The sequence below is a fragment of the Myotis lucifugus genome, unplaced genomic scaffold (assembly GCF_000147115.1).
Source record: "Myotis lucifugus unplaced genomic scaffold, Myoluc2.0 scaffold_80, whole genome shotgun sequence".
Lineage (NCBI taxonomy): Eukaryota > Metazoa > Chordata > Mammalia > Chiroptera > Vespertilionidae > Myotis > Myotis lucifugus.
The window spans coordinates 2,557,534-2,578,977 of NW_005871128.1; the positions used below are offsets into that span (position 1 = coordinate 2,557,534).

Genomic DNA, 21,444 nt, shown 5'->3' on the forward strand with positions numbered 1-21,444 from the left:
CTTCCCCTCTCATACCAGAGCTCCTACCAGTAATGCTTTTGAAATGTATCTGTACTAAGGTGTAAACAACCAATATTAGCTAAACTTTGCAAGTCAGAAGGGAATGGCAAGAAATATTCAAACTGATGAAAAGCAAGGATCTACAACCAAAATTACTCTACCCAGCAAAGCTCTCATTTAGAATTGAAGGTCAGATAAAGAGCTTCACAGATAAGAGAAAGCTAAAGGAGTTCATCACCTCCAAACCAGTATTACATGAAATGTTGAAGGGTCTTCTTTAAGAAGAAGAGGGGGGGAAAGATAAAGAAATATGAACAATAAAATGGCAATAAATACGTATTTATCAACAATTGAATCTAAAAATCAAAATAAATGAACAAGGAGTCTAATGAACAAAATAAACAGATGAATAAAATAGAACCAGAGGCATGGAAACAGACTGAGGAATTTCAGAGGGAAGGGGGAAGGAGAGGTGGGAAGAGATTAACCAAAGATCTTATATGCATATATGCATTACCTAGGGACTCAGACAATAGGGTAGTGAAGGCCTGGGGTGAGGTGGGACCCAGGGTGGAGGAGGGCAATTGGGGGGGGGGGGGCGTTAACATCTAAAATAACCTCAACAATAAAGATATTTTTTAAAAAAAGAATAGAATTTAGTTCCTCCCAGGGGCTATTTCTGTTCCTACAGGTGGACAAAAATTTCAAAATTTTAAGCTAATTATGGAATTAGAGGAATATAATGTTTGACACATAATTTTCAGTAAACATTTGCTGAAGAAATAGTGAGAGGGTGAGTGAGCTGGGGGGGGCGGGGGGAGGGATGAAAGGTGGCAGCCTACTCTACTTATGCAGAACGATTTTGGTCCAAAGGAAAGAAAGAAGTGCTCTGTTAAATATTTTGAAAACTTATAGAATTCTTCTACTCAGTGGACAGTTACAAGATGTTTTATCTTTTCTACAAGAGCAGAAGATAGTAATAAGATAACAGCATAAAGTGCTTACAGTGTACTAAGTCCTCTTCAAATACGCTACCTCATTTAATCCTCAAATGAAGGAACCACCCTTTTTTTACAGATATGGAAAATAAGACTTGGGCTAAATTTAAGTCTTCTGACTCAAGATCTCCTAAGTTATCTTTCCTCTGCTATCCGTCTACAGTGAAACCCTACCACATGCCAGAAAGAGCTTGATCCATTGATGAACCATCTCATTTTATAGAAGCAAAAACTGATTTAAGGGACACACTGTAAATAAAGAAATGATAGGTAGTCAGTACTTCTTCCCTACAAAACACAAAATCTAAATTGGTTCCAGGGTAGACACAAGAGCGTTATCAAAGGAAATTTAATTCCTTCATATATTTTTGTTAAAATAAAAAATAGACTTTATACTATTTGAGAGAGTTTGTATATTAATGTGAATGAAAGCAGCAGGTTGTTAAGGGTGGATCACAAGATTCTTCTACCTCATGAGTCTCTTAACATAATTATTTCAAGAGTCGAAGTTTAACTTTGGAAGACTGGCACACAGCTGTGAAGGGCAGGGACCAGTGTTCACCACTTACTGACCCTGAGACTTCTCTGGACCTCAGTTTCCTCTCATATAAAGTATCCCTTCAAAGATACTGAGAGACTAAAATGATACATATGCCCACAGGGTTCAGTACAGGGCTGCCCCCTAGTGAGAGATGGTAACTGTTTATCAGGGTGATGATTGTTACTTAAACTTATTCACACTACTTGACCCTGCAGTCAGGCAAAAGCAAGTTCCATATTGATTTTGTCAACACAGGCAAAATTTTCTAGCCAAGATGTTTGCTTCCAAAGACAATCTCTTCAAAGATGTTTTAACTATTCTGGCAGAAACAAATGTAATCAACACATTTTTAGTGTCTCTTTCCAAGTTTCAAGAATGTGTGAAAATGCTCCACAAAATATTTTTCACTATGAAGATGGCACAAATTTGATGGCTACCTTTAGCAAATGCTCATTTATTTCTTATTCATATACAGGGAAAATCAACCATAGATATAACTATTTTTCTTATACAGCAAAGGATTTTAAACTTTTGCATGTTCTTCATTTAACTGAAAAGATAGAGGCATTCTAATGCTCACAGAGACCCTAAATCTATGCAACTATTTTATAACTAAATTTTCACAAACTGGTTATGAAATCCAAGTGACTAGAAATAGTAAAAAAAAATACATTTTCATTAAAAAAGATAAAATGATTCAGAAAGAAATGAGTTAGTCAACTGTAAACCAAATGACCTTTGTTTTCAAGATCTGTAGAGCAACGCTACCATTTGAAAGGTGAAACATTTAGATGTTATCCTAGTCCTTGAATTCTAAGTAAAATTCTGTAGCATAAGATTCATCAAAGACTTGGTTAAAGAAAAAGGTATTGAATAAATATTATATTTCAGTGAAACTGAATACTAATGTATTCTAACATCTTGAGATGGTTTTTCAATTTTTTAAGGTTTTATAATTATTAAAAAGCCAATTAATAAAAACATTCAACTACTCATTATTCAGGTCCTGACAATATAATTTGTATAATATCCACACTCCTCTCCTCCTTCTCTCTTTGGCTTCTTAGGTCACTACACTCTTTATTGTCAATTCACCAAAGGATGAAAGGAGTATATAAATAGTTCAGTTTTCATTAGTTAATACAACTACATAGTATGGTTGAAAGTTAAAATTTAACCTCTCTGAGCTTCCATTTCTTCATTCTATAAAAGAGGAACTGAATGTTTTGCCTATTACATGCAGTTGTTAGGATGGTCCAAAGACACAACAGGTCTAAAAGCCTTTTTCCATTCCAAAGCAATATACAAATCTAAAGTATTGCTTTTAAAAAAATTTATTTATACCTCCTTATCATAGTAAAGGTATGCTGTGAGATTTCTATCAGGCACTCAAGTAGAGGCTGGCTGGGCCACCTCACAGAACCCCTGAGCCTGGAGGGACAATCTAGGTCAGCAAGGATTTAAAGAGGTAGCCTGGTCACCTACACTAAGAAAGACAAGTTTCACAGGATCAGTAAAGCTCAAGTCAGAGGCTTGAACTAAGTCTAAGGTTAAGAAAAGTTCAAAGAATTGCACGCTATTCTACTTAGAAGCTAACTCAAAAGTCACCAAGCCCAACCTGCTTGTCTCAAAGTAAGAATTGGATCAAATGGAGAGAATATGAAAGAGTTCTTGAAGGAACAAATAAAAGGAATAGGGGCTGACAGCCCATTTCTGGGATGTAATATTAATCAAGGGCTAAAAGCCCTCTAATTCTCCAATGAAAAATATAGACTCCAATGCAAAAGAGCTCTGTGCAAAGTTCTAACCGAAGATAATGAAGCAGAGTCCAACACCTTCAAGGTAACAGGAAGAATGTCCTAAGGGCAGTAGCTAAGCTGTTGGTTCTGACTCTGTATGGCACCAAACAAACAGTTTATCTAGACTACAGGGAAGTGAGTCATCAAACCCCTCAGATAAATAAAGGTTATACCATTCATCCTTTACCTAGAAGATAGGAGACTTTGGTAATATCTCTATATCACAATTCTTGTATAAATTTGAATGGCAGGTTTATGACTTTTCACATGAATTTTTCAATGAAGTTTCAAAAATTATTAGATATACAATTAGGAGGGGAAAAGAGGCTTCTGTACCAATGAGGAAACAGATTTTAAAAGTTTCCATTAATGAAAACATGTAAGGCTTACTTGATTCCAAATTATGCAAAAAACAGTTGGAAAACATATGTGAACAAACCAAGTGGTTTCATTCATAAACATGTGGCAACCAAGTCGCTTCCTCTTGCACTGACCTTCACACCAGACCTACAAAAGTAATGACGTAGACTGGATGCTTCCTTCTTTTTTTTAAATATATTTTTATTGATTTCATAGAGAGGAAGGGAGAGGGAGAGCGAGATAGAAATGTGGATGTGAGATTGCAACATCGATCGCCTGCCTCCTGTCCGCCCCCTGCCGGGCCTTGACCAGGAATTGAAAGCATAGACTGGATGCTTTCTCTTTAAAATGCAGCCACTGTAAAATGTAAATAGAATTGATGACATAATATTGGCAAGGTGTGGTGGTGTCTATAAACAGGAACACCTCAGGAGAACCGGCAGCTAAGGCCAATGATGACGGTGCACATGAGCCTTAATAAACACCTCATCCTGTCACTGTGCAAATGACAGAATGACCTGGCCAAGAATGTGTAACATCACATATACAGTACACAGATTTTTTTGTTAACAGACAAAGTTAGAAATATCTTTAGAAAAAAAGCCATCAACTCCTAACTAATAACATGTATAAGAGGTTGCTTGGGTAATGTAATTCTAACAAAGGCAAATAAATATTCACTTTTTTTAAAATCCTCACTAGAAGACATGCTTAGAGAGCGGAAGGAAAAAAGAGAGAGAGAGAGAGAGAGAGAGAGAGAGAGAGAAGAAAAAACATTAATTGGCTGCCTCCCATATATGCCCCCAACAAAGGATCGAATCCAAAACCCAGGTATGTGTCCTGACTGGGAATCAAACTGGCAACCTTTTGGTGCACAGGACAATGCTCAACCAACTGAGCCATTCCAGCTGGCCGCTCAGTTATACTTTAAAGACAACTAAAAATCCCAGAGAAGTAACTTGTCTAAAGCTAAATATCATTGTTAGGAATAAAGAGCTCAACTTCCTGGCAGTCTGTGTTGTATTCAAATGCTGCCCAAAAGATTCTGATTTTAGACTGGGGCCGGGGAATAACTCACGTAACAAAGACAGAATAGAGTAGAGCAATTTCATGGGTGCCCCTCGCCTCCAATATACACACACAGAGAGACTTGAAAGCAATTATGTGAGTGTTTTTGTATATAAAAACTGATAGAGAATTAGAATTTGGCTTTTCAAACTTATCGATCAGCCAGTCAGTACTAATAACTGTATTGTATCCCCCCTGCATTTGTCATGAAGCTATTATCTTGTCATGACTGCTTTCTGATTTAATTGTTACCTACAGTGCAGCTAAGTTTCCAAAGGCTATTCCACAGGAAAAGTCAGGCAACTTGAGCTACAGAAATTCAAAGATGTGCATTCTCTTAAAGAGGTAGTCCCACAATAACAAAAATGCAGGCTTTTGAAACTAAAGTGTGATAAAAGAAATGGATGTCATACAAAAATAAAATCATAATAATCAACTCTAAGGCTACAAATTAAATGCAGCAAGAACTCTACAGCTTTCACATTTAAACTAATAAGAATATACTAGTACATTTTAAAACAAGACAAATTACCGAACCTATCAGATGTGAGCACCTGGAGTACTTATTTACACCTTACACTCAGGCTCCCTGGGTCACTTACCTCATTTTCACCTGTGTCCTTGGAAGTAGAGGGCACATTAGTACAGAGGGAATGACATGTCTTTTTTTCAACCTGAAAATGCTGTATTGCATGCGGGAGAAATCTCTCAGTGTTTGGCTTTTCTTGCCCACTGCTATCATTTTGGGATGGGTCTTCCGAGAACCCACTTTCTTCAAGTGATCTCTCTGTAGCACAGTGGGTGGGATTTAAGCTGGCTGCCTTTGGGAAAGGAAAAAGGTCAGTTCTGCTCTGGAATGTTATGTCTCTTGTGCTGACATCCTCTAAGTGTTTCTTCCCCTTTGCACCATACGGAGTGCTGTCTTTTTCTGAAATCCTTTCATCCTGCTCACTGACTTTGACTCCTGTTTCACTGTCTTTAGCAGGAGAGATGTTCACCCGGTGAGACCCACTGCTCGCAGCACCCGGCAGAAGTCTCTGCTGCACACTGCCAGCTACTCCTTCTGTCTTCCCTGGCTGAATACCACCTTCCCGTGTGAGGGCTGGGGTAGCGGATTCTTCCCGTACCAGTCGCCGGGATGAAAGAGCTGGCTGTTCCCTCGAGAGCCGAGTGCTGCTTCTCTGCTTTCCTTCATTTTCATGGTTTGGCTCGACTGGCTCTGTGTCATCTACAACTTTCTTGATCAGTTTTCTTCTGAAATATTTTCTTCCGGGAGAGTATTTTTCAGGGCTGAAAGGAGTTTTGGCAGGATCTACATATTGTTCTTCCTTCTCAGCTCTTACACATCCACAGACATTCCCCATTTGCTTTGCAGGAAATCACAGTTCCACAGATTCACTCATTTCCAAATACAGGGCTTACTTGGATCTTCTCCATTAAATCCCAAAATTCCACACTGACCTCTGGTTCCTCAGACTTTGTGACCATCCTCTTCAGCACGAGGCCATGTTGCTTATGAGAAAGGCGCACGCAAGAAAGGCCATGGCAGCCTGCCCAGCTGCGTCCCTGTGTCTCATTAGACAGTGTGGCTTATTTCTGGCCACCAATCCTCTTAGACAAACATCACTGCTCGCTGTCAAATTACAACGCGGAGGAGCTCGCAAGGCAAACCCTGGGCTTTATTATACGAGAAGATTCTGACCCTCACTTTAACTTTCGGTTTTCTGAGCTGCAGCTACGCTACCAAAGTTTGCGTTAACCTTTGAAACTATTGGTGGTTCAGCAAATCTGAGTGCAAACAGAAAGCAAATGCCAGTTAAGAGACACTTAGCAAAGTGCCTTTCACATTTAGTTTCAAAGTGCCTTTCAAATTTCCTTTCAGAGTCTCTACCCTCTAACTTTTCTTTTTTCCTTAAGAAACACCAACTAATTTTGGCACTTGGAAAAAAAAATAAAAACCTCAAAAATATCTGTAAAATAGATTAAGACTCATTCAAAACAGCAGCCATAAAACAAAACAAAAAAGAACAATTTAATAGCTGAAGGAGATAAATGCAAAGTGCTTAAAATAATCAATCTTTTAAAATTGTAGTACTTTTCCTATGACATAAATTTCCAAGCCATTTCCATTATGTGCTCATTAGGATTTTCATATAAGCAAACAGATAAGTTTTATGATTTAAAGCATGGGACACTTAGCCAAAAGAAACAGTTGCGTGTTCTCATACATGAATTAGGGCAGTTAAACTTTATATGTAACTTTTATAATTGTACCCTAGTTAAATATTATTCAGTTTTTCTAGGGCACTGCTATAAAAATAATAAGCCAGCATGGAACCTGATTAAGGTGTGCATATTTCTAACACTGAGTCATAGATATAGTACAAAGGAAATTAGTATGGCATGACTGGACTTACACGTAAGCAGAAATCATCTGACTAATAAAAACAAATTGATAATTGCCTTTCTCTAGGTAGTGTTTGGACTGATCAAAGGATGAAACTCAGTATGGTGATTACCAGAGGGAAAGGGAGGTGTGGGAGGTAGCAGAGGGTAAAGGGGGAAGAAGTGGTGATGGAAGGAGACTTGACTTGGGGTGGTGAACACACAATACAATATTCAGATGAAGTTATTATAGAATGGTACACCTGAAACCTATATAATTTTATTAACCAATGTCACCCCAATAAATTCAATAAAAAAATTTAATACAAGATGAAACTCATTATGTTTTTTAAAATCCTATATTATAAAACCCTAATATGCAAATCAACCGAACAGCAGAACGACTGGTTGCTATGACACACACTGACCACCAGGGGACAGACACTCAACGCAGGCGCTGTTCCCTGGTGTTCAGTGCACTCCCACAGGGGGAGCATCACCCAGCCAGAAGCTGGGCTCACGGCTGGCGAGCACAGTGGGGGTGATGGGAGCCTCTCCTGCTTCCGCTGCAGCACTAAGGACCCCTCGGGGGATGTCCAACTGCTGGGGAGCGGGCCTAAGCCGGCAGGCAAACATCCCCCAAGTGGGCCCGGACTGCGAGAGGGCACAGGCTGGGCTGAGGGACTCTCCCCCCAGTGCACAAATGTCCTGCACCGGGCCTCTAGTAAGAATATAATTAAACAGCCGAGTTAGCAATGTTGTTGATATTTGTCAATAATAGGCCTGCATGGTGAACTTCTCCTTAATCATTTAAAGAGAAAAGTAAATAATCTTCAATGGCAAAAACTGAATATCCTAGAAGACAAGCTGGCAAAAATAAAGCCTCTGGTTTGTTTGCTCATTTTTAATTTGATTTGCAATGTTGATGGCAATAAAACATCATTCAAGATAATTTAAAAGTGGAACAACTTGTCCAGCCAATGTGGCTCAGTTGGTTGAGCATCATCCTAGGCACCAAGAGGTCACCGGTTCAATTCCTGGTCAGGGCACATGCCTGGATTATGGGCTTAATCCTTGGTAGGGGGCATGAAGGAGGCAGCTGATCAATGATGTTTCTCTCTCATCAGTGTTTCTCTCTCTCTCTCCCTCTCCCTTCCTCTCTCTAAAATCAATAAAAACATAATTTTTTTAAACTGTGGAATGACTGGTATCTGTACTGACACAATAGAGGCACAGCCAGTGATCTGCACAGCACCCACCCTGCCTCCAGCCCTGCCACACTGAGCAACTGTCCACCCTCTCTCAGAAACACCCAACCTCACTCTCTGCCTGGTAGCTGGCAATCATCTTGCAAAGCCGATCTCTAATAGCAGTGAAAATTTCCCTTATTCTCTAAACCTTCCTGATCCTACTACAACACTCCTTCTCTATACCCCTATTTTTATTTCTATCACGGTAGATTCATCACCCCCTAGATCAGCTGTGGATAAACTACGGCCCGCGGGCCGGATCCGGCCCGTTTGAAATGAATAAAACTAAAAAAAAAAAAGACTGTACCCTTTTATGTAATGATGTTTACTTTGAATTTATATTAGTTCACACAAACACTCCATCCATGCTTTTGTTCCGGCCCTCTGGTCCAGTTTAAGAACCCATTGTGGCCCTCGAGTCAAAAAGTTTGCCCACCCCTGCCCTAGATTATAGTAAGTTTTATGAACATTCTCCCAATAGATAGAACAACACACTTCCTTATCTTAGTATCTCCTGATCTAGCCTATGGTGGCTAAGGATACAGAATTACTGTGTTGACCATACTTACCTTCAGATAGCCTGATTAGAAAAGAGATTCAATTTATGGTGCTTATAACAGATAGTTTAGAAATAAATAAATTTGTCTTCTGAAATTACTTCCCTTATTTATGTAAAGTATAGAGAGAGAAGAAAAAAAGCCCAGTCACTTTGAGTGAGGATGATTACCACTGCTATAAATAGCCTTGTATCTTGGCATAATCAGTAAAATAGTTCTAATCTTTAATTGTCACACTACTAAGAAAAGTCATTTCATCTAAATAAAGGAACATTTCTGATTTACCAAAACACTGATGTGTTCCATTTTAAGTAGATCTTGGTCTAATTTTTAAAAACTGGTAATAATTTAACAGTCATTATCTTGTAATCCGGGTCCTAAAATACACTGGATTCTATAATATAGGCCACAGGATCATATTAGAAGAAAAACTTCCTTTTGGTTTTCTTGTGGCTGGTCCTCCTCTCTCTTCCAAAGACACCTGAACTCCAAAGAGCTTTCTTAATATATAATTATTTTTTTAATGACTTTTCACTTACATTTCCTCAAACATACTACTTCTAATTCACAACCATTTACTGACATTTTGGTCCATTATATTTTCTGGTATCTGCTCACAGTAGCTTGAGAGTATTTTCTCCATGGTCTCCTTGTATACAAAACTATTAACCTGTACCAAAACTATGAAAACTAAAACTGTCAGTATTTTTTAATCCTCACCCAAGGATATTTTTCCATTGATTTTTAGAAAGAGTGGAAGGGAAGGAGGGAGACAGAGAGAGAGAAACATTGATGTGAGAGAGACATATCGATGTGAGAGAGACATATCGATTGATTGCCTCCTGCACGCACCCCAACACAGGCTGGGAATTGAACTTGAATGGAATCAAATCTGGGACTCTTCAGTCTGTGGGCCAATCCTCTATCCACTGAGCCAAACCAGCCTGGACTAAAACTATCAGTCTTAAAGTTCTCAAGTTCTCTAGTAGTATTTCATTCTGTTCACTATTCCTCTCTACCTGAAAATATCTTCCCTTGATTTCATCAACACTACATTTCCTTGTTGCTTCCCCCATCTCATCAAATGTTCCTTTTTTGTTTCCCCAAACAGATCTTCTTCCTCACCCCAATCGTGGGCCTTCCCCCAAATGTCTATCCTTTGCTCTTGGCTCTTCTCCATGTATGCTCATCTCTTAGGTCCCCTAAAGACTCCTCATCTCTGGTAGATTCATTGGCTACTTCTGTACTGGTAACTCCCAGGTCTATCTGTACCTTTGACCTCTCAGCTCTGCTCTGCTCACAAATCTCCAACCTCTCAGTGGACAAATGGAAAGGATACCCCACCATGCCATCGATCCCGCCAAGGTCTTGGGTTTTCCCCTTACCATCATCCCCATTTCTCTCAATAGTTTGCTTTTTGTTTGTAGGTTGGTTGGCGTCAGTTGGTTTTTATCTCCCAGGCTGTAAGTTTAGAGTAATCTTTATTCCCTCTCCTTCATCCATTATTCACTATCACCAAGTCCCTTTCTTTCTTCCTTTAAAATGCCATCTCTTGGGGTCCATTTTCCATCCCCACCTGAGTCTTGGCCTTTATCATTCCATTCAGAAATCACCACCTCAGCTTCTTAGATTATCTCCCTCATTATGGACTCTGCTCATTTCAATTTATTTTACATAGAATTGATAGGCTGAGTTTCCTAAAAAAAATATTTTTCAGGTGCAGAGTGATTAAGCGACTTATTCAATGCCGTCACAGACATAAACAAAAGAGCCAACAATGAAACTTAACTCTGCCTCCCCCCCAAACCTGAGTGTTTCCCCACTGCCCCACAGGGATTCTCACTCCAACATTCAAAGCACAACCTGTCTCACCAGCTCCGTCAGTAATGATGTGATTGGCTCCCTGTCCCAATAGGCCTCTAACCCTCCAAAGTGGGGTTCTTGCAGTTTCAACCCTACTAAAAGTCGAGGAACCTGATCCACTTGGGGATGATTAAAGACGCCCTGAGAAAGCTGCCGAGGAAATCCATGTGAAATCAGCTTTTGGCCAGTTCTACTCAGTCTTTACCCAATTCTGGTAACAAGGTCTGGCTCCATGCCCAAATCTCTGCCTTGGTTTATGGCTCAGTCCCCTGGGTCCCCTGAGGATGGGGTCCTCTAGAAATAGAAGCCCACAGGACTTCAGGGTCCTGCCTCCAGTTCCTGTTACTGGGTCTCCGACATCAATGCCCAGATGAGTGGACATTCACCTATGTTAGCTGCCCTGCAGTCTGGCTGCCTGACACCTGGTTCCCTGGGTCTCCTGGTACCTGAGTCTGCGCCTCTGATTTCTGGTTGCTGCAACTTCTCTCAGCTGCCTGTTCAGAAGCTGGAACCTACCTAGACTCTACTTCCTGTAGCTCTCCATACCTGTCAGACTTTTCCTGCTCCCAAATGAGCCCCAGGTACACGATTTTCCACCATTCCCCTACAAATCCTGTGTCCTAGTCGAATTTTTAAAATATAAGAAGTAAATCTAACTCCTCTCAAAATCTGGCTCAAAACCCCAGCTCCTTTCTGAAGCTGGCAGGCAATTTCCTCCTCTTTCAAGGCCCACTGCACAGTCAGTCAGTAAGATGTGCCACATGCCTCCTGTGGGCCAGGCTCTGAGCTGCACACAGAACACAGTGTGGGCAGGCACAGCATTAATAAACAAAAGCAAATTCCAAAATTAGGACTCAGCTTTTCAAATAAAGATGGCTTTTTTCAAAATGTATCTTTTTACAAAAACTAAAACTCACAATCAGCTCTCAATTTATTAAATAATCATCCATTGCTAATAAATTTTTATGTATTTGCATTCACCCTCCCCAAATCTAGTTTGAAAAAGTGTAGCTCTATATAAAACCATGAATACTAATTCAGAAGATCGCTTTATCATAATTATACTGCCATCTAGTGTCTACCAATAAGAGAAAATATTTTGCATAGTGGAGAAACCATACCAGTGAAAACCATTCTATATGAAGTAATAAAATTTTTGTATATCTAAATCATGTAATACTTTCCAATAAACAAAAGAAATGTGTCTGCATTCAATTAAAAAGAATCGTGTCGTCCAACTCTGAGATGGCAAGCTTCGTCCTAAAGACATTTCAGGTTATCAACAACAGGAAATGGGATACCAGGTTCACAAGTAGTAACTTGAAAGAAATAATACAAATAAATTGTTTAAGAAAACAAGCCTAAAATTTACTATCTTCCATAGGATATGAATGCATAATTCATCCTTGATGTGAATGAACCACTTGGAATTAGCAATAAGAGGCTAAAAGAAATGGCAATCAAGAAAAATTAAGCTTACCTGAAAGTGCAAAATTATTGTCCAGATTAATCCCAAAGTCAACTTGGGATTTCCATCTGTTATGTCATCATTTCTAATATTCACTAATTTCACCTGTTTTATATGTGAAAAAGAGATAAAAAAAAAAACTTTTTCAAACCATCATGACTTATCTTTATATAAAAGCGATGCTAAATTATACAAAGAAAAAAACTGAATGATTTAAATACCAGTAATCCTCAAAATACTGTTTTACCCCCTACCTTCATTCATTTTAGATTGCAAATATAAAGTAGCGACAAAGAAAAGCGGGGATTATCTTGGTTTTGTCTTCCAGATCAAGTAATAAAACTACTCATTTATTAAAACAAAAGTACAGCTCAAGTGAGAAGTCTTAGATACTTGAGATTTTTTTAATTGGACATTTGTCTTTTGAAAATAAGATTACAATTAAGTAGGAAACAGTTCTAAACCATAATTTTTAAAACTCTGTCACACTTCCTTCAAAAAGGGTTAAATAAAAACTAGCATTACTTTTCTATTTCTTTATCACAAACTGTTACAAAGATAAATAAATACATGAGTGACTGAACATTTGTAAGGCTGTTCAAATATATATATATCAGACTTAAAGCTTATCAACTGTCATATTATGCATTCAAGTAAATAAATGCAATGACAACATCTAACATTACCTCCTGGATGGACAAAAGAATTATATATCATGAATTGAATACCAAAAATTAAATACAATGATAGCTAACATTTTACTTCCCAGACAAAATACTGCCAAATACATTTCATACCAGGAGATTATAATTAACCATTAATCCTTCTGGAAACTTCCACTGGAATTAAAAACAATAAGGCAAGTACCAACAACATTTAAAATATTTGAACACACAATATTTGTTAGAATTTAAAAACTAAAAGCATTTTCACATTCATAATAACCTAAATGAAGAACTAATAAAAAGATAGTGTTTCCCTCTCCCCGTCTCCCTCCCTTCCTCCTACTCCATCAGGAACAAAATTGTTCCCACTGTTTTCAGCAACTTGCAGTTCTCCTGAATGTCTTTTTCTCCTTTTTTCTACTCACTGAAAGTTACCAATTATTTGGTTTATACCATTCTTATATACAATGCTACAAAAATCAAGATCACATCCAATATGGTGTTCATTATTTTCCTTGATTTTTTCTGAAACCTCAAGCCAGTTGGAGACTGTTGTCAGAAATGTTGCTTTACTTTTAACTACTTATAAATTACCCAGTATTATGTACTTACAGAAAATAAGCCATTGCCTCATCACTACTAGATATTAAAAATACTTAATAATTTTTAAAATATTATGAACTATTTTTTATAAAAATAGTTTTATAAAGTAAGTATAAAAATTAAGGTATTGCCTCCCTCCTACTAAGAACTGTTCATAGACATTCTTAACATTCTATCATTAACTTCCTAGGCAAAAGCACTCAAATTCTGACAGAAGGAAAATCAGTAGCTCTTATTCAAATGGAAATGTAACCACTTGTAATTCCTCTAAGCTTACAACTACTATTAACTTTCTTTTCTTTGGAGCAAATGTTTATAAATATTTTAGAATATTTGTCTCACAGAAGCACAAGTATAATGATTACAATTCATAGTCTAATTTAACCTTTTCATTCCCTGACATGATTCTATGTAGATTAACTCAGTCACATATGGTTATATTAGAGGCCCGGTGCACAAATCCGTGCACCGATAGGGTCCTTCATCCAGGCCTGTGGACATCCCCTGAGGGGTCCTGGATTTCGAGAGGGCACAGGCCAAGCCGAGGGACCCCAATGGTGCACAACTGGGGCTGGGGAGGGGCCGAGGGAGGGCTCCAGGGTGTGTCCAGCCCTTCTCACCCAGTCCCGATCGGCTGGACCCCAGCAGCAAGCTAACCTACTGGTCGGAGCGTCTGCCCCCTAGTGGTCAGTATGCATCATAGCGACTGGACAAACGGTGGAACAAACGGTCGGACACTTAGCATATTAGGCTTTTATTGTATGGGATGATTACAGTCTTTGAAAAACATCTTACCTGGCGTCTTTTCAAATAATCAAGTGCAATTTGTACATTCTGTAGTCTGTGAAAACGCATCCGACCTTTTTCTCTGGGCTAAGAATAGAAAAATGCAGGGTATGAAAAACACTAGTTTTTGATAACAATGACAACATACTACATAAATATACATTATGCTTATCTTAATATGTCAAAACAATATTTACTGTTTGGGGTAAGCCCATTAAATTCTTTAAAGGCAGTTCTAATTTTTTTGTATTATCTGGGATTAAATTTAAACTACTAGGGATTTCTCCCAATATGTTTTATTTAAACATATTCTGTATTCCAAATGCTTTATTTAAACAAAGGAACAGAGAAAATACCATAGAACATATAGACTTTTTATATTCACTAAAATACAATTCTAGCCTATAGTTATTAAGGTATGGCTGCACAAGAAGAATTAAATACCATTTTCCCTTCTTAATGAATTCTAACAGTTATCAAAATGATTGTTATAAATATATATATATACATGGCATGTGAATGAAAATGAGGAAAAGTAGCATGCAATTAGTATTAAAAAATCACCAAGAAGGAGAAAGACAGTGGAGCTTTACTTAGCCATGATAGAGGAAGGGAGAAAAGCAATTAAAACCATTTAATATATTTCCTCTTTATTTTATTTTAGTGGGGTTTTTTTTCCACAAAATTGGTAGGACTCTATAATAGCTTTCCACTTCAGGAAAGCTGACAAACCATAATTCTTTTCCTTGATACTGTTTCCCTTTAGAATCACTGCAAGTTGGCAAAAGGAAAACATAAGGAAACAGAGCTGGAAAAATGCTTAACAAAAATACAAAGAATGAAGCTGAAATTTGCCACATCAAATCTTCCAAAGGGGGAAAAAGTAAAACTGAGATCTTAGCTTCTCAAATATGAATAGGGTGCTGAAGCCAAGGCCCCATAATAAAAAAGACAGCAGACAACAGAATGGAAAAGTAGGTTCTATACAACAGGTAGGAATGATGTTGGTGAATTCACCCACTAGATCCAAGAAAAAAAAAAAAGCACAATTTCCAATGAAATCAGGGGGCACTAGGGATGTAGATGGCAAAAGAAGCACATAGGTCTTGCAAAGGTGGACTGTGGTCAACTAATTGTCATCAGCTCTGTTAGTTGTCAGGACTCTAGATTGTTAGAACCTTCTCCCTTTCTAAATAAAATGAGACACAGGTGGCAGGATAAAGAATGTCCGTTAAATACCTAATGCCAACAGCTATGATTTAAAGTATAAACTTAAATATTAAATAAGTATCCAGAAGTTCCTTCAAGTAAAGCAAAAAATAGTTGCCATGTTTGAAATATAAATTCTAGAAATAGGATAACTTTGCATAAAAATTAGCAGGCTAGTTGTCAAGATGTCTGTAACTATATAAAATCCTTTAGCTAAAATGCCATCTTATCCCTTAAGTGCTTATGTTCGATTACCATGCAGTGCACAGTAATCTATAAATAAATTTAAAGAGAAAATATTTCCTTTGTCCAATGTCTTGGTTCACACACATCCACCTCATTGTGGGTTTTGGTCCTTTCTAACGTTTTCTACAAAGGAGCCCGAACCCGTGGGTTACTTGTCTATCGCGTTAGCGCTCACCGCACTGTAAGGCTAGGTTAGTTGAGTTATGGGGGCCGACACCTACCCCCTTATCCTCATCCTCCACATCCTCATGCTGTTCATATTCGCATGCTTCTGTTGCACTCACCAATCGTAAGGTCTTCAAAAAATCTCGCTCCCTTGGCTAATGAATATAACAGACAGAAGATAGGACAGCAAAGACACAAGACAGACCAGAAATGAAAAGAAGAGCATGAACAGAACATAATGAAGGAGAACAGGTAACCAAGAACGGGGAAGTCATGTTCACAAAAAAAAGGAAATGACACCTGTGGAGTGGGTTAGACCATTTTTCAGAAAGCGGTGCTTATTTCCTGGCTGTTTGTGAGTCTTTTAATGTGTGGTTATATTATGCATACAACTTCTGCTAAGCAAAACAACCCAAAGGTAAACAAAAAAAGAAAAGCAAGAACAAAAATAGTATTTTAATTATAAAACTGAGCATATAAGCAAGGTGATCAAAGTGCTTCAATCTCCCAAAGTCACATCATTCAAAACCTGAAAATGCTTAGGAATCCAACCAGAACTTTTTTTTTTCAGGCAGAAGTTACAGCTCAAAAAGATGAATATTACAAAAATCTGAACAGTCTGTGCCAAAAACATCCCAGTCATATGCATACGTTCTTCAAAATAAATTAAGAAATTTACAACTTACCAGGGTGTCTCCCGAAAGAACCTCTAAAAGAGAGATCAAGTTGTGTCCATCCCTTAAGTCTTCATAGAGATCATTCACGTGTTTTCGGACCTACACAGAGAAAAGCAATTTAACTTTCGGTCCTAGATCCCAGGATCATTCTTAATACTCAAACAAGGAAGAGGACAAAGTAGGAAACATTTCTTATATGGTATTCATTCATATGGTGATTTTATAAATTTTTATTCTCTTACTAAAATACTAAATTTAAATTTAAAATCTAAACACTAAAAATGTAATTTTCAGATTAATAACTCACAAAGACAAGTAGAATTAATACATGTTTTAATACATTATATAAACATAAGCTTAGACTATTACATGGAGCTACAATTTTTAAAAATACAGGCAATGCCCTGATCTTCATGACTCCTGATACAGCAAATGGAGCCAACTTAACAAGAGAGGCAACTTTTTACCCCCTGTTGGTCTTCCTACTCTCTGGCCACAAGATCTGGATGCCAGAAGCACACACTCTACACATTAAAAATCCACAGATGGCCTTGGCCAGCATGGCTCGGTGGTTAAGAGTGTCGATCTGCACACCTGAGGGACACGGGTTCAATTCCCAGTCAAGGGCATGTACCTGGGTTGCAGGTCTGATCCCCGCCTCTGGTCAGGGAGCTTGTGGGAGGCAACCAATTGATGTGTCTCTGCCACATCTATGTGTGAGTCTCTCTTTCAATCTCTCTAGAATTAATGGGAAAAAATATCCTCACTCCTCTGGTGAGGATTGATTAATATACACACACACACACACACACACACACACACACACACACATATACATATATACATATATATACATATATATACATATATATGTATATATATGTGTGTGTGGGAAGATATATATATATATATATATATATATATATATATATATATCCACAGCTGTAACCTGGATAAAGGGCAATATTCTTGAAAGCTTCCATGAACCTATAATTATTTCAAAATAAAACGTTTTTTAAAAATTCACAGATGTAAGGTTAGAAGACCTCTGTCCAAACCTTCCTCTGCCCAACAGAAATCTTGTGGTGTAGGGTTTTTCATGACCATTATCACTAGCACAAAGTTAACCCTCAGCTTCTTCCTCTCTTCCACAAGCCAGATTTAAGCTTGTGATTTTAGAGCTCAAACCACCAAAGATTTCCCCAAACCTCTGTTACGTCTGCCAAGTAGGGATATCTGCTACAAGTGCTTGGCCTCCTGAACCCATGCCATCCCACCCACGTCCTGCGAGGCTCACATGACACTCCTTCCACTTCCTATGTCTTTCTCACTCCAGGACAGTGAAAGACGGGTGTGATTCTGAACACTTATTTCACAGGAAGGCTATTTCACAACTTGCTTTGCCAGATTGAACTAAACCTCCTACATCAGAGAAACTTTCCAAAACAAAGTGTCATTTTTTCTCCATATTTATGCAACAATAAAGAAAAATTAAATTAGGGATGTTTATAAAAGAAAAACAATAATACTACGCTATCAAAACTCAGGAGAGAAAACATAAGGCAAAACAAGTTAGGAGGCCTGCATTTTAGTGTTGCTTTTAGCACGAGTCCCATAAACTAGTACCAGCTGCCTATAATCTAGGCCTAAATTTTCTTATTTGCAAAATCAAAATTTGGAAAGAGAAGGCCTCTGTTCAAACCAGAAAACAAAAATTCTATGATCTGAAAATAAAAGTTATATTTTCAAAATGTAATGTGACAACTTAAAATATGTAAAATGGAAAGTTGCTCTCACGACTTTGGCCTAATTTCTTGAGAATTTGGGAGGGGACCAGTCGTCCAATGTGGCTCAGTGGTTGAGCCTCGACCTATGAACCAGGAGGTCACGGTTTGATTCCCAGTCAGGGCACAGGCCAGGGTTGCGGGCTCGATCCCCAGTTGGGGCATGCATGAAGCAGGCGATCAATGATTCTCTCTCATCATTGATGTTTCTCTCCCTCCTCTCCCTTCCTCTCTGAAATCAATAAAAAAAGTTTTAAAAAAATAATTTGGGAGGGGTGCAGAAATAGACTAACATCATAATGCCTGAAAAAATTCTGAGGCGCTGGTTGCCATGTGATACTGCCTGTTTTCCTATCTCGGGTGATTATTCTGAGGGTCTACAAAAATACTGCATATGAAAAGGCTAGACAAATGTAAGATGTTGTCATCTGTATCATTCTATGAAAAACAAATGCCACCATCATTAATAATAATAAACAAAAATAAACACACAATAAGTTAATACTAGGTACCTGACCCTGTACTAAGACCTTTTAAAACTTGGCTCATTCTACTCACCACAAAAGAAGGAGATGAAAGAGAATGTTAGTTAAAAATTACAAACCAACATTATGGGGAAAGAGTGCTAGTGGATGAACTGAGAGGGGGTAAATGGGGTTCTGGAGAAATATCTGAAATTTAGGAGAAAGAAAAGAAGAAATTAAATAGTTAAGCTGAAACAGAAAAGCTTTTTATTTTGTCCTGGGTCTGAGTCACAGACATCTGGCCGGTAACTTTCCTTCACAAATGACTACACTAACTGCCAATAGCCGTAACCTTCCGTTTTCAATTTTTAATAAAACAGCCTTTCTTCTCATTTTGGATATTTTCTCCCTGTGGAACAAAAACTGTCTGAATAAATAGTGCTAGAGGAGCAGATGAGCAAAGTGAAAGCACTGTGAGATACTGTGGGATTAAGTTACATAACGTGAATTACATAAGAAGGAGGAAGCATCATTTTCTGTATTTCGTACGATTCTCCCAGAATTGTGCAGTGTTCTCTAAAATGTGTGTATTGCGCTGCACCTGCAGTTTACCCCTAGAGGGCACCAATCTTCCAATCTTTTGCTTAAGAAGAGTAGCCTAAGGAAGAAAAATAAAGTAAGCAGAAAAAAATAGTGAGGCTTAGAGGGAGAGAGATTCTAAACAGGGTGCTGTGGTGATGGTGATGGAGGCAACACACTTCTCAAATTTATTTTTGAGAGACAATAGAAGAGATGGAGCCAGGTCTGTCCATTTAAATGGCTTAACTGTTGAAAAATACTACTCTAAAACTGTTACTGTAATTGATTTTATGTGGGCTAAATCAAATTCTACTTTAAAGATAAGATCACTCACTGTCTAGCTAGTTTAAAACTGCCTTTTTCAAAAGTCTGACTTTGTATTGGTTGATGTTAATCCAAATTTGACAAAAGTGTTACTTTCCATATTTAAACATACTGTTACCATATAGGTCACTAAATATTTATTGAGCATCCACTATATGCCAGGGAATCATTTACGTTCTAAAGGTACAAACAGAATAACAAGAGAGTGCCACCTTTTGAGGCTTGCAGTCTGAGATGGTGGAAATTTAGAGAGGAAATTTCAGTCTAGAGTAAATATAGTCAGAGCAGCTCAGGAAGCTCTGAGGAGCTCTAACCAAGTCTGAAGGCTAAGAAGTCCGCCTGGTTAAGACATGAAAATGTGCCAGGTAAAGGGAAGAATAAGAACAAAGGAAAAGGGCAAGGATGCATGCAACTGCATGGTGCAGGGAAGGAAACAGTCCGTGAAATCGATGAAATGGGAGGTGGAAGGTGAGGTAGGAAGGTGGGCCAGGAGACATGGCGGCTTTATATGTCGTTTCAAAAAGCTTAGACATTTCCTAAGTAAAGAGAACCACTGAAGGCTTTTAAACAGGATGAGGACAGAGCATCTCTGACCAACATGTAACTTGTAAACTATTATCTTGAGCAAGCCCAAAGCACAACCAAGCTGCTGGGGGCCCAGTCTGTACGCAATGAAGGAGGAACGGTCCCTCAGGAAAAAGCAAACTTTTTCTATATCAGGAAGGATTCAGTCCTCTCTTAAAGAGTCCTACGCCTAAAAGATGCAGTATTCTGGAAAACAACCGACTATCTTTAGAAAGGAACATAAATAATAGAAGAAGGCTTGTCCCAAATAAGATCATCTCACTGCCTTGCATGAACTGGGTAAAGAAAAGGGGCACCGTCAGCTTCAATGAAAATGATTTTCAATGTCATTTTTATACTTCAAACAAATACATTCATAAAAAATAAGCTACCAAATTCTCTTGGGAGAGCTCCTTAAAAGTTCTACTTCAAAAGAATAAATTTAAGCCCGGCCAGTGTGGCTGAGTGGTTGAGTGTTGACCTATGAACCAGGAGGTCCACGATTCGATTCCCGCTCAGGACACATGCCCAGGTTGCGGGCTTGATCCCCAGTGGGGGACATTCAGGAGGCAGCTGGTCAATGATTCCCTCTCATCGTTGATGTTTCTATATCTCTCCCTTCCTCTCTGAAATCAATAAAAATATTTTTTTAAAATGAATTTAAAATAGTCTCTCAATATATCACCATCATCAATTATTGATCAGTAAATTGATGCTTTTAAAATACACAGAAATGGCCTGGCCTGTGTAGCTCAGTGAACTGAGCATCAACCCATGCACCAAGAGGTCATGGGTTTGCTTCCTAGTCAGGGCACATGCCCAGGATTTCGAGCTCAATCCCCCAGTAGGGGCCGTGCAGGAGGCAGCCAATCGGTGTTCCTCTCTCATCAATCTTTCTCTCTCTCTCCCTCTCCCTTTCTGTCTCTCTCAAATCAATAAAAACATATTTAAAAATAAATCAATAAAATTCACAGAAATGCTTAAAACCAGATATTCTCTTAGGTAGTTGCTCTATCTGAACAGTTTTGTATATTACAAATTTATTTCAGTATTATTTAAGAGTTGTGAAAGAATAAAAAGCATAGCTCA

At 38.3% G+C, this 21,444-nt stretch overlaps 1 protein-coding gene across 8 annotated transcripts in view; it reads right to left on the reverse strand.

The window, feature by feature from the left end:
* Positions 1–21,444, reverse strand: part of DST (dystonin) — a 421,009-nt gene that overhangs the window by 207,873 nt on the left and 191,692 nt on the right. For all 8 annotated transcript variants that reach the window (XR_002829777.1, XM_023755570.1, XM_023755569.1 and 5 more), the window contains exons 6-8: positions 16,650–16,739; positions 14,353–14,430; positions 12,302–12,394 (exon numbers count right to left, since the gene is read on the reverse strand). Coding sequence is in view for 7 of the 8 variants with exons in the window: in XM_023755570.1 (XP_023611338.1) it covers positions 12,302–12,394; positions 14,353–14,430; positions 16,650–16,739 (261 nt within the window). In the remaining variant the exon portion in view is untranslated. The remainder of the gene's footprint in view (positions 1–12,301; positions 12,395–14,352; positions 14,431–16,649; positions 16,740–21,444) is intronic.